This window comes from Stenella coeruleoalba (assembly GCF_951394435.1).
Source record: "Stenella coeruleoalba genome assembly, chromosome: 19".
In the NCBI taxonomy this organism is placed as follows: Eukaryota; Metazoa; Chordata; class Mammalia; order Artiodactyla; family Delphinidae; genus Stenella; species Stenella coeruleoalba.
Window position 1 is genome coordinate 35,487,131 of NC_137165.1, and position 13,064 is coordinate 35,500,194.

At 44.6% G+C, this 13,064-nt stretch overlaps 1 protein-coding gene and 1 long non-coding RNA gene across 4 annotated transcripts in view; both read right to left on the reverse strand.

Annotated features, from left to right (window-relative positions):
* Window positions 1-3,886, reverse strand: part of HEATR6 (HEAT repeat containing 6) — a gene marked incomplete at its 3' end in the record, with an annotated part of 46,904 nt that extends 43,018 nt beyond the window's left edge. For 2 of the 3 annotated variants that reach the window (XR_013825135.1, XM_079905938.1), the window contains exons 1-2: window positions 3,637-3,857; window positions 1,243-1,350 (exon numbers count right to left, since the gene is read on the reverse strand). Coding sequence is in view for 2 of the 3 variants with exons in the window: in XM_079905938.1 (XP_079762064.1) it covers window positions 1,243-1,350; window positions 3,637-3,855 (327 nt within the window). Of the gene's footprint in view, window positions 1-1,242; window positions 1,351-3,636 lie in introns of all 3 variants that reach the window. The other variant, XM_079905937.1, reaches the window with a different exon arrangement.
* Window positions 3,887-7,685: 3,799 nt separating this feature from the next.
* LOC307177937 lies at window positions 7,686-12,141 on the reverse strand. Its single transcript, XR_013825113.1, has 3 exons — window positions 12,025-12,141; window positions 9,267-9,367; window positions 7,686-7,823 (listed from the first exon to the last, which is right to left on the reverse strand). It is a non-coding gene; the product is annotated as an uncharacterized lncRNA (long non-coding RNA).
* Window positions 12,142-13,064: the final 923 nt, after the last annotated feature.

Sequence of the window (13,064 nt, forward strand, 5' to 3'; positions counted from 1 at the left end):
CTACTGGCATCTAGTGGGTAGAGGCCAGGATGCTGTTAAACATCTTCCAATGCACAGGACAACCCCCTCATAGCACAGATTTATCCAATCCAAAATATCAACAGTGCCAAGGATAAGAAACCCTGACATAAGGGCTGAGCTGCATATTGTAACCATCTAGGGAGCACAGGTCCTCCAGGTGATTCTAATGGGCAGTCAAGGTTGAAATCCCTTGTTTAAGCCATTCATGGTAATACCATTCCCCTGATCAGACTGCTGTAGAGGGGTTCTCGTATGACCTAAGTCTCTCCAGCCTGATATCAGGGAAGAGACTGCTGGAGAGTCTGTGAGGCAAGCCTCCTCATTCTTAAATAAAAGAGACAAAAAATAAATAGTTCTTTTGCTTCTGCTGGGTGTTATTTATTTTCCATGGGATGCCTGGATTTTAAGTGTGAGAGTTGCTAGCTGAGGATAACCCATCCACTGAGGACGGCAGAATGGAAAGATGCCAGAAAGCCTCTTAATTATTAAGTGCCCCTAAAGCTGCATCCCCTGGGGCCTGTGATGTAAGATAATTTTTAAAAAATTATTTAGCTATTCTGGCTTGGCTCTTCTGTTTCTTGCAGCCAGAAGCATCCTAGATTACATAATGCTAATTGATAAGTTCTGTGCTAACTACATTCACATACTCATGTGGTAGCTTATAGTAACAGCCTCAAATTTTGAACTGTTCCTAAAAAAAGATACCAGATTTATTCAGCAAGTTGGAAAACATTCTGAAGAGAGGGGAGCTTCAGTACAGACCTTGACATAAATAACAGGCATCTTATTATCTAGGTCACCTTGCCCCTGAGCTACTTCTTATGTTCTATGAAGACCAAAAGTAGATGACAAAAATGGTAGCTTTGGGAGAGGGGAAAAAATACTGGTAGGAAAGGGGTAGAGGATATTTCAATTTATTCATAGATATGTCTTAGTCAAATATATCTTTCCTGAAAAATTCTAAGACCTGGGGGCTTGAATGATATTGGTTTCCCGAACCAAATTGATAGGAATACCTCTGATGGACAAACCTGTAGAATCTTTTTTTTGGTCAGAGTTGTATTTGTTTTAATATAATTCTTAGTAAGGCATTTGCTTCTCACATTTGCACAGCTTCTGAAAAGACCAGCCTATCATACCTATCACAGAGGTAGTATCTCAAAGGTACTTACTTATTCTCAAAATTCATGATCTGAATTCTAAAGTTACCTATATGATTACCTGTAGTGTGTTAAGTAAATGGTGGATAAGCTGAGACAATTTGCTGACAAGATGATTCTGATTAAGAGGCACCAGTTGGCAAGCTTGGACAAGAAGAGTACTGACGTCCTACCAAAAAAAAAAAAAAAAAAAAAAAACAGACAATGAAAAGGTGCTATACCTGTTAGCCAAGAGAAGACCCGCCCCCAACACAGCCAAATGAGAAAATAAAAGTGAACGTTCACACTCAAAATGGGGAAAGATGAAATATGAGGCAGAGAGTAGGATGACAGCATAAAAATAGCATGTGCTAAAAAAGGAAAAGAATCAATATGATTTTTCTCAGGCTAAAGACTCCAGAATCTCTACATATGCAGAGACAGTACAATTAAATAACCAAAGAAAGGATTCCAGCATATAAACGCACACACTGAAATTAAAAATACCAAAGGGTAAGCAAACCAAATTTGCAATGTCACTGGGAAAATCAGAAATGACACTTGTACAAATTTCATGTAAAATTAGGAATTCTTTTTACCTATTTGCAAATCACACTATTCATTCACCTATTGATGTTTATTGAATTAAAAGGCTCTGAGCACCTTCTCTGTGTCACGTAGTGTGCCAGGTCTTTGGGCTCCAAACATGAACAGACATATTCCTGAATCTCAAAGAGCTCACAATCTAGTGAAAGAGACAGAAATACTATTCACAAATAATTAAAGTGAATTAGGTCCTGAAAGAATTCAGTACAAATTCTGCGGGAATACAGTAATTAGGGAGGTCTTGTGGAGGTGATTTTTAAGCAGAATCTGGAATGACCTGAAGGATGAGTAAAACTCTGCCAGACAGACAAGGCACCGAAAGACACAGCAAGCAAAGGGAATGGAGTGGGCAGGCTTGGAACAGGAATAGGTGTGGAACACCAGTATGTGCTTGAGGAACAGCAAGTTTTAAAATGACTGCACACAGGGCACAGAAGCAGGAGTGATGGGACATAAGACTGGAAAGTCACAAATTATATAAATAAAGCAAAAGTCCCCGACTCCTCCCTTAATTCCACTCTGCTCCCTAGTGACGCAAACTACTATTTTGTTGTAAACTCTCCCATACATTGTTTTGAACTCTTTGCATCTATAAATGTACATTTATGTTCAAGCCCTCCCCACCCTATATTGGTCTCATACTGTAACTTGCTTTGCCCAGTTACCAATATGTATTGGAGATCCTCCCAAATCAGAGTTTTACTTTTCTAATGAGATTCTTTTCCGCTAAAGAAAAGGTCACTCTGGCAGGAGAGCAAAGAATGGTTTGGAGAAGAGCTGGAAATAATAAGTTAGAGGAGACCAGTGGAATAATCCAGGAGAATCATCTTGCCTGAGGGCCTAAGGCTTTGGCAACGGGAATGGGGCGGGGCGTGGGGGGGGGGCGGTGGACTGAGAAACATTTCTGACATAGATTCTGAAGAATCCAGATTGGATAGGATCTGGGAGGAAGGAAAGGTGAAGAACCAGTGTCTGCACCTTTGCTCTGTGTGACTGGGCAGACTCCATGTTTGTGTGTGTTGGGGGATGGGACGGAGTGAGGATGTGGTGGGTGAGGATGGATGTGGGTGAGGATGTGGTGGGTGCATGGAGGATGTGGTGGGTGCATGGATGTGGTGGGTGCATGGAGACAATGAATGTGAGGATGTGGTGGGTGCATGGATGTGGTGGGTGCATGGAGACAATGAATGTGAGGATGTGGTGGGTGCATGGAGACAATGAACTAATTTTTAAGAACTGTCAAGTTTGAGGTGCCTGTGAGCACCAGAAAACAGTGGTAAGACTGGGTCAAGAGTTCAGGGAATTCAGTAGCATCCAAGGCCTGATGTGTGTGAATACTATTGCTCAGAGCCAAAGTACTTCAGAGAGTGCGGAGCTAGCATGGAGGAACAGAAAATGGCTGGGACTTTGAGACACTTTAGTTCCAATTCTAGCTCTGCCTTTTGCCAGCAATACGACACTGGACCTTTTTTGTGAGCCTCAGTATGTTTATCAGTAAAATAGACCTAATAATACCCACGTTCTAAGATCCCTAGAACCGTGTACGGTACAGTACAGTACGTGGTAGTAAGGAATTTTATACACAAAGTGCTCTGAATGCGGGGAGCGGAGGGACGGGAAGGTGGCACCAGAGATGACACCTGCAATGTTATCGGAGCAGAAGTCATCAAGCTGGGTTTTGAAAGAAGCTAGTTTGCCAGGCACGGCACAGTTCTTCCAGAAAGGGAGGGCGGAAAATGTGCCACGGACGGAGGCAGCAAACGAGCCTGCAACTAAGCACTGCGAAGTGGGGGTGCGAAAAGGCTAGAGAGGCGGGCGGGAGCCACCAGCTAAGGTCCCTGAAGGGTGGGGCCGGGGCCAGCGGGCCTACCTCCGGGGCCACGCCGCTGCCCTCGCTGTAGTTCTCGGAGATGAGCTGGTCGAAGAGCAGGTGGAGCTCGGTGCGGCTGGAGCTGCTGTCATCCGGTCGCAGGGCGCAGAGCCTGGCTGACAAGCAGCGGAACCCATGGCCCTGCTCGAGGGGTGGCTCCCCCTGCGCCTCTTTCGCCGGTCCGCTCGTCAAAGAACCCGCTACTTGCGCCGCCGCCATCTTTCCTACGTAGGACCACAGGGAAATACTTCCGGGGTATTCCCCGCTTCCGCGCGCCAATCCCGGAAATGCCTGTTTCAAACCAGAACCCGAGGTGGGAGGGGTTCTGAGAATACAGAACGGATCCTCGGACTAGTACCCTGTGAATGTATATGAGAAATTATGTGGGAGACTTTTTCGCCGCCCACCTCTCCTTGAGCCCTGACGAAAAGTGGGGACTCTGCCCTCCCAGAGAGTTTGTTACTGGGCAGGGCTGACATTCCTGTTTCGTACTAAGCGTTTCAGATTCATTCTGGGGTTGCAGGAAGGTCGCTGTGGAGGGGAGTGGCAGAAACTGCTAGTTCGACATCCTTCTCTTCTTACATCATATTGGAGCCCCTAATTTTTTCCCTAGACACAAAACCACCCTGAATAAAAACTGTGTTCCCCAGTATACTTTGCAGCTGGCCATGAATCCTGTAGATCTTAAAGCACCTAATCACACAGAAGTAATTTGGGAGTTCAAACTGAACCATGTAAAATATATCCTGCCTAAGGGTGACATGGTTGAGATTGGACACCCCAAGATCTCCTGAAACCTTAAAAGCAAGAAGCTGGAAAGGAAAATAGCCATTTAAAAAGATGTGAACAGTTTTCAGTCACACCGGAAGTGAAGGCTTGAAATTTACATTTGGGCAGACTGGGAAAACCATCTCTAGGACGTTTGAGTTATGCGAACATAAAGCAAATTCTCACCCATAACTCTTAGGGAAACCCTTGAAGTCACCCAAATGTACATATTTTATCCTGTGAATAAAATACTTATGTTTAGCAATGAAAATTGGTGATACGCTTTAGAAGAGCTAGTTCTCTGAAAACTTTGGGATTTTGGGGGAGAAATACTTATTTTATTTTGAATTTAAATTTCATTATGTTTGTATATTATTTCTTCTTGGATGGGTGTATACATATGTATGTGTATTTGTGATACTCAAACATTTACTCAGAGAAGATCAGTAGCTGAGAACTAGTCACTGATTTTTTTTTTTTTTTTTGTGGCCACACTGTGCAGCATGTGGACTCTTAGTTCCCCGACCAGGGATCAAACTGTGCCCCCTGCATTGGAAGGGCAGAGTCTTAACCACCGGACAGCCAGGGAAGTCTCTAGTCACTGATGTTTTAGTTTGAATTCTCCTAAAGCAGAGCCTCAGGTGAGGTTGATATGTGAGTGATTTACTCAGGAATGAACAGGAAAGAAAGGGGAATCAACAAAACTATGTGCTATCCAGTTGCCCATTGCAAGGGGTGAATGATTGCTCAGTCCTCGGGACTTTTTGAGAAGACTTACGGAATGCTCTCAGAACACCTGTCCTGAGGAGTGGAAGGGGGGAGCATATATCTGCCGGCCTTTGACCTCTGTTGTCAGGTGTTGCTCCACCAAGCATTAATTCTCCAGTGCTTCTGAGTTGAGCATGCATCAGTGTGTGATGGTTCCTGCAGGAGTCTCTTGTTGCATGGACAAAGAAGTCCTGAGGCAAAAGTGAGAGGTGTGGGCTACTAGGGTAGGAGTCTGACATGTTAGCTTGTGCTGACATGTAGTAGATGCAGGAGATAAACTGGTTCCTATAGCAATGATTAGGATAAGACTATAAGGCCAAGAGTATTTGAAGCAGTGCATAAGAGTTGTCCAACACACTGGGCTAGAAGGACTTGAGACGTGGTCATCACCACAGTGAAGGTGGCATGAAAGAAACTGTGGAAAGGACCTAGGTTTGGTGTGGCTAATCTTAAGTTGAAATGTGGATGACCCACACTTAGTGTTATTCAAGACTGAAATGACTCAGAGATTGTGAACTATACCAGTCTGTTGAGTTCTGATGGAGTATACCCTTGTGGATGGCAGTGTGGTTTCTCCAAGGAAATGAACATGTCTACTCTCTGGTGATCACCAGCTGAAGGAAACATATATCAAGCTCTCATAGAGGGCTTTGAAGGCCCCCGGCATTAGCTTGTATTTGGACATTAACCTCCAAACTGTGAAAAATCACCGTTTGGCAAATGCCCTCCCAAGAAAATCTCCTCACACATCCTTACCTTTCCTCACTCTCAGTATTTTTATAATCTTACAGTGACTGAGGGGCTTTAAAGGGTGCTAAGTAAGTTCACAGATATTTCCTTTTATAAATTCTGCATAAGGGGATCTGGAGTCTCACTCTGGAATTTCATTTCTTTCATGTTTTGGAACCCTGTTAAGACTTCGCTTTTATTGCCTCATTAGGGTCTAGATCATCCTAACTAAGGTAGGCTTTACTTTACACCCCCCCCATTTCTAATTCACATCCTTATTTCCTTCAGAACATTGACCATAATGTGTAGTTATCTTCTTTATTTGTTTACTTGTTTATTACCTATTTCTTCTTATAGAATGTGAGCTTTGTGAAGGCACAGATAACATCTGTCTGGTTCACTACTGTATCCCCAGTGCTAGCACAGCACCTAGGATGTGACAGGCAACCCACAATACCTGTTGACAGAATAAATGAAGTTACTATTATTATCAGAGCCCCCTATTTGCCATCTGTTGGTTGGTATGAAAATCAAATGTTCTGTAAACTGTAAAGTTCTATTAACCTTAGGATCCAAATGAGGTAGATATTATCATTTCTCCCTTTTTATAGCCAAAGAAAGTTTAAATGGTTGAAAGAGAAAAACTTTAAACAGTTTAAATGGTTTGTCAGCGGCAATGAAGGCAGTAAATTAGTCAACATCAGTCTACAACCTAGGCCAGTTGAATCTTAGGTCTGTGACTGTGAAACACATAGACAAGAAATTTCAAGTCTATTTTAACCTCCCACATTTCATAATGGAGAAAACAGGAGAGAGGGGCTGGCTTTCAGTATCCGGATGAACTGTGAGAGGCCAGGAAGGAGGATTAGCCTTGTGTTCTGTTCTAGAGTCTTAGAAAATTAGGACTAAGAGTCATTAGCCTATCAATTTGACAATAATAATAATCATTTAGTCAACATTTACTTAATGTTTCCCACGTGTCAGGCACTATTCCAAGCACTTTACACGAACTAACTGTTTCTACCTTTGCAGCTCTATGAAGTATTGGGTTGGCCAAAAATTTCGTTTTTGGCCAACCTAATAGATCCTGTTATATAGATCAGGAAACTGAAACACAGAAAGGTTAGGACACTTGCTGAAGGCCACACAGTTGTGTGGTGGGCCTGGGTTTGAAATTCAAAGTTGGATCTCCTAACCACTATGCTATTGATATAACTTATAGGCCTTAGAATGTGACATGGAAGTATAGTTAAGGCCCTGACACTTACCTGCTATGTGACTTTGAACAAATTACTTAATTTCTTCGAACTTCAGTGTCCTCATAGGTAAAATGGTAGTGAGAAGAAGCATTGTCACAAGGTCGTTGTAAGGATAAATTAGATGATACTTGTGGGACGTATAACACAGTCCTTGTTGCATAGCAAGTGTCCAACAAATGTCATCTCTCCCCCACCGCCACCTCCTCCTCCTATCACCCCTCACCAAATAAATTAAGTAGTATGGGTACTTTTAATGATGATGATTTTTTTGGGGGGGGGTGGTTCGAAGGCCTCTCACTGTTGTGGCCTCTCCCACTGCGGAGCACAGGCTCCGGACGTGCAGGCTCAGCGGCCATGGCTCACGGGCCCAGCCGCTCCACGGCATGTGGAATCTTCCTGGACCAGGGCACGAACCCGTGTCCCCTGCATCGGCAGGCGGACTCTCAACCACTGCGCCACCAGGGAAGCCCAATTATGACGATTTATTAAAAGAAACGATTATTTTCCCTTCCCCACCACATCCCTTGTCATCTCCATCCACGGGCCCCCATTTTCATCTGTCTTCCTGGGCAAGGAGTTTCAAATAGTCACATCTTTGAAGACAGGAACTCCAGGAAGGGATGAACAACTATTAGAGAAGGATGGCCCTTAGGATGTCTTCATCTGCGAAATGGACAAAAAAATTAGGCATGAGACCTGCTGTTTGGGGGACCTGGATCCACAGAATACAATTGAGAGGCAAGAGTTCCCAGTTCTGGGAATCAGTAAGAACCTGCCAGGAACCAGCAAGGCCGTAAGCACCCCAAGGATTGTGGGTGGATAGGAAAAATAATACATTCTGAACACAAGCAAGTTATTTTTAAACTATGTGTTGATTCTGTTGTGTTCAGTACAACTTAATTTATAATCAAAACTGAATCCTTGTAGCTTTCTATTATGCATTTTTTTCAATCAATGGCTATTGACAATAAAAGAAATACCATGTGAGGCCCCTGAAATATTTTTATAGTAAAAGGGTTCTTATAGTATAATATGGCAATGTGCACCTACGGCTTAAAATTAGCATACTCCTTGGTCATCAATTATACACCTTATTCCAAGGAAGTTAATAAGGGCATATATACCAATTCAGTATTCACTACAGCCATATTAATGATGTAAAAAATAAGAAATATATTAAATGTGTATTAATGGGGTTGGTAAGTATATGAACATACATGTGTATGAACATATGTGCATGAACATACATGCACATATGGAGCACACGTGAAGGGTATTAAAGATGATGGGATAGAAACATCAGTGTTGATATTAAAAGTTGTTCACTAACTATTTCTTTTTTTTTTTCTTTCTGGGCCGCACTGTGCAGCTTGTGAGATCTTAGCTCCCCAAACAGGGATCGAACCCGCGAACCCGGGCCCTTGTCAGTGAAAGCTCAGAGTCCTAACGACTGGACCGCCAGGCAATTCCCTCACTAGCTATTTCTAAGTGAAATAATCAAGAAATCAAAATAGGTACAAGATGATCTCTTTTTTTTTTTTTTTTTTTTTGGCGATACCCGGGCCTCTCACTGTTGTGGCCTCTCCCGTTGCGGAGCACAGGCTCCGGACATGCAGGCTCAGCGGCCATGGCTCACGGGCCCAGCCACTCCGCAGCTTGTGGGATCTTCCCGGACCGGGGCACGAACCCGTGTCCCCTGCAATGGCAGGCGGACTCTCAACCACTGTGCCACCAGGGAAGCCCAGATTATCTCATTTTTTAAATAAATATTATATATGTGTGTATGTGTTATAATGTGTACCAAAGTGTTAAGCAAACATCATTTTGGGGTGGAGGGTTATGGGTGATTTTTATCTTTTTTTTTTCCTCAAATAATCTGATCTTTCTCTAGGATATACCAGATAATGAAATTATTTTAAAGATTTGGAAACCACCATCCTGTGATAGGTGCTTCTTTTTCTTGGGAAGGGTGGGTGATGAGGAAGAGGCCACAGAGAGACTGGCTTCCATCCCACTCATTTCTGGAAGGTCCTATTGGGGCCAAGCATACCGCCTGCCTGGTTTGGACATGGTTTGAGGAAGCAGGGAAGGGCCTGATGTTTTTACCTGTCCTTAGTCCGAGACACATTCGTGGCCACAACCATTCCTGACGCAGTGCTCCTCTGGACCACAGTCCCAGTCACCACTGCAGAGCTCAACGCAGGTGCCTACGTTAGAACAGACCAGCTGAACACCGCCATGCTATAGCCACAGGTGCTAGAGAGGCCAGCCCTTGATTAAGGAGCCAATTCCACTTTCTTCTTTTGGTTCAATCCATAGTATAATTTATAAATGATTACTTGCAAAATAACACTCATTAACATTTTATATGTTTCAGTGAAAAACTATGCATTCACACAATCTCAACAAAGTAAGGCCTACTTTAAAGAAGGGGATAATTGTGTCTGTGGAGGGGAAGTGCAAAGAAGTCCACTTCAATGTCCTCACTTCTCCTCTCTGCAGGGAAAGGGGCAGAGAAGGGGAGACTCACATTTACCAAATGGCAGCAAGGGTGCCCTGCAGTCACCTTGTGCAGTGAGTCTGACTGGCCCCATTTTATGAGTGGCAGCTGGGGTGCACAGAGGTGACTCTCCTACCAGTCAGTACAGAAGTGGGAACCAACCCAGACCCGCCTGGCCCCTAGGCCATGCCCCCTCTGCCATCCCACAGGGTGAAACTGACCCTGACATGAAGAGCACATCTCCAGATTTCAAGGAGTCACTCCTGACCTGAGTGGAGGCTCCCCATGTTCCCAGAGCCTCAAGGTTAGTCTTCGAGGGCCAATGAAATAGGTCCAAGAAGCTAGTTAAGACCCCCCCCCCAAGGGTTTCTAACAAAATGTGTGCAGAGCTCTGGACGAACGTGTGCTGTGCTTGGGTTGGTTACTCAGCTGTGATCAGGAGATTCTCTACCTGATTCTGTCTCTGCACCTCTCTGGGCCTTTGTTTTCTCATATGTAAAAAGAAGCCCTTGGATCCAACAGAGGTGGATGAAGTTCACTCTCCGGTGTCAACTCCAATCAATAGAGGTGGCTATTCTGATGCTGGGTTGAGAAGCGCTGGGACACCTTGTCCAGGCTCAAAGAGAAAGAGTGCTATGATTGATTAGCAATGTCTGAGGATGTAAGACGGGGGCCTGGTGGGATGTCTACAATGTACCTGCAGACCTCAGAGAAGATCAACACCATCCCTCTATGCTTTTATTAGCCGTTGTTGGTTTATGGTAAGAGAATTGGGAGACTTCTTGTCTCCACTCACAGTAGTTTGGTCACTCATTAACATCTGTTGATTTCTTACTATGTACAAAGCACAGCGGTAAGTTATTCAGGAAGTACGAAGATGTAAGATCGGGTTATTGCCTTCAAGCAGCGTAGAGTCTAACAATGGAGATAGGATTTATGTTTAAAGTACTAAAAGCAAAGGAGTATGTGACATGTGCCCTGAGAGAGGTTTATCCAAAGGACTAAAGGAGCTCAGAAAAGAGAGGACATTACTTCTAATTAATCAGGAAATCTGAGTCTTGAAGTATGGAAATCTTTTAAGGGCAGAATTGAGATGGATGGTAGAGAAGAGAAAAGAATTACTAGCCAAAGTTCACAAAGGGAAAATGCAACAGGGTGGGACTAGGGAGAGGTGCATGAGGCACCCAGGGCACAAAATTTAAGGAGGCACTTGTGCAATCCTGGGGGTGAGCACCTCCCTAAATTTTGTACCCTATATGACTCATCTCCTCACTCTTAACCCGGAAGAGTAGCAAATGGAAGGCTGGATAAGTATTAGGGAACATTTGGAAGTTAAGGCAGAAAGGTAAGCAGGGGACAGAGTTACAGAGGGCAGATCTTGCGGATCTGAGAAGTTGAGATTTCATTTGGTAGGTCAAGAGAGGGATGTGATGGCTGTTTACTTATGAAGATTATCTGGTGTGAGAGCATAGAATAGACCAGGATTCCACAAGCAAGCAAACTTAAGAGGGAAGAGAGGGGCAGGGAGAGCTGTCAGGAAACGATTGCACTGGCCCAAACATGGAGTAATCAGGACTGGAAATACAGTGTGGCAATGGGGGTTGGAAAGGAAGGAACATGTGTAAGAAACAATTTCAAAGAATGAATGGTATTTGGGAACCGATTTAATGTAGTGCAAGGAGAACAAAGAAGAGACAAGTTAGAGTTGAATCCAATGACATTTAGGGAGAAGAAGATAGTGACGATAATGTAAGAGAGAAGAAAGTTGGAGGATTGATGGAGTGACAAACAATGTCAGATGCTGCAGAGGTTAAAGACTCTGGCTACTGAAGAGAGTCAAGTGATTTGTCAAGAAGATCTGGGAGAGCGATGGGGACAGCAATGGAGACTACAGTCAGTCTTCAAGGGATTAAGGAGTGAGTTATGGGGAAGAAAGGGGAGAATGAAGGTTACCCCTTTGAGAATGTTGGTGGTAAAAGGAAAAAAAGAGATTGGGATGATTCAGGGTTCACATATTGAAGAAAATGTTTTCTCTAGGCGATCCAATTTATTTGCAGCAAGAGACAAAGAAACTGGTGGAGAGAGAGACGCCAGGGAGATGGAGGGTGGCTGATGAGGGTGCAGAAGGCTCCCCTTTTGGAGAGTCTAGATGGAGGGGTGACCCAGGGAAAAGAGGGGAGAAAGTAAAAGCAGAAGCAGAGAGATTCTACAGTCAAGGTGGGTCCCTGCAATGGCTCCTTGACAGGAATATCTTCCCGTCTCTCCTTTCTTCCCCTCCTGCCCCTGCACCCACTGGTCCCCGATGGCTTACTTTCTGGCTCCCTCATACAAAAAAGGACGGGGCTACCTTCTGCATGGACTTACCCAGAAGTTTCAAGGGTCTCATGGCAGCCTGAAGCTCCTGTACCTCTGAGCTGAGGGCAACTAGGGTCACAAGGAGGAGGAAGCCTCCCAAATTCATGCTGCTGTCGGAGGTCTTTGGTAAAGATGCAGCAGGGCTGAGAACAGCTGAAATTTATCCTCTTCTGCCCCCTGAGCTGGGATGAAATGCCAAGGGTGGGGCTAGAGTCTGTGGGAGCCTAAGCCCCGCCCAGAAGCTGACATGTCCGGAGAACACACATCATGTATACTTTGGGTTATGCCACATTGTTACCTAAGCAAGTCTCTGAGCCAAGGGAACACCCTCCTCTGACTGACAAATATGACTCCTAAACCAGGAAAGCAGTGAGTGACTGAGAAAGAAGGTGAATTGGGATACTTTCATTCACTCATTCCTTTTTCAACACAAGTATCAGATGTCTTCTCTGGGCCAGGCACATGCTGGGCATGAGGAATATGTCCTTACAGTGCTTACAATGTAGGAACTGGGCGCTAGCTGGTGGAGGTACAGCCTGCTCTTTCACTTCACCCCTCCTTGTTCTGGGCCCTGACACCTCTGGTCTAGAGGGCAGGGAGAGACAGTAGGAGAGGCAGCAAGGGTGCTCTTAGGTCACCTGCTGGTGGTAAGGAGGCGACTCTAGTCTCCTTCTGGCTTGGTCTGATTCTTTCTACTCCTGGGCACCAGGCAGACGTGGTGGCCTTTGCCTGTATGATACGTGTAATTGTCTTGGGATGGAGTTCCGCCTCTTCTTATCCACCTTCATTTCTGAAGACCCAATTTCCTGATATACGTGTTAAACTCTTCCAGAATGTCTCCCATCATGAAGCACTGGGGTGGGGGTGGGGTGCGACTGCAGTAACCAACCAGCTAGGCAGTGAATTTCATTTCCCCCCTTCTTGTACACACTCCTACACTAGGGGAGTGATTCTCTGAAACATGTGCTCCCCTTGGTTTTCTGGAGGGATAGGCCCTCTTCCCTCCCCAGTAGCAGCAGGGATGGGGGAGAGGCATGTATGAATTCTGG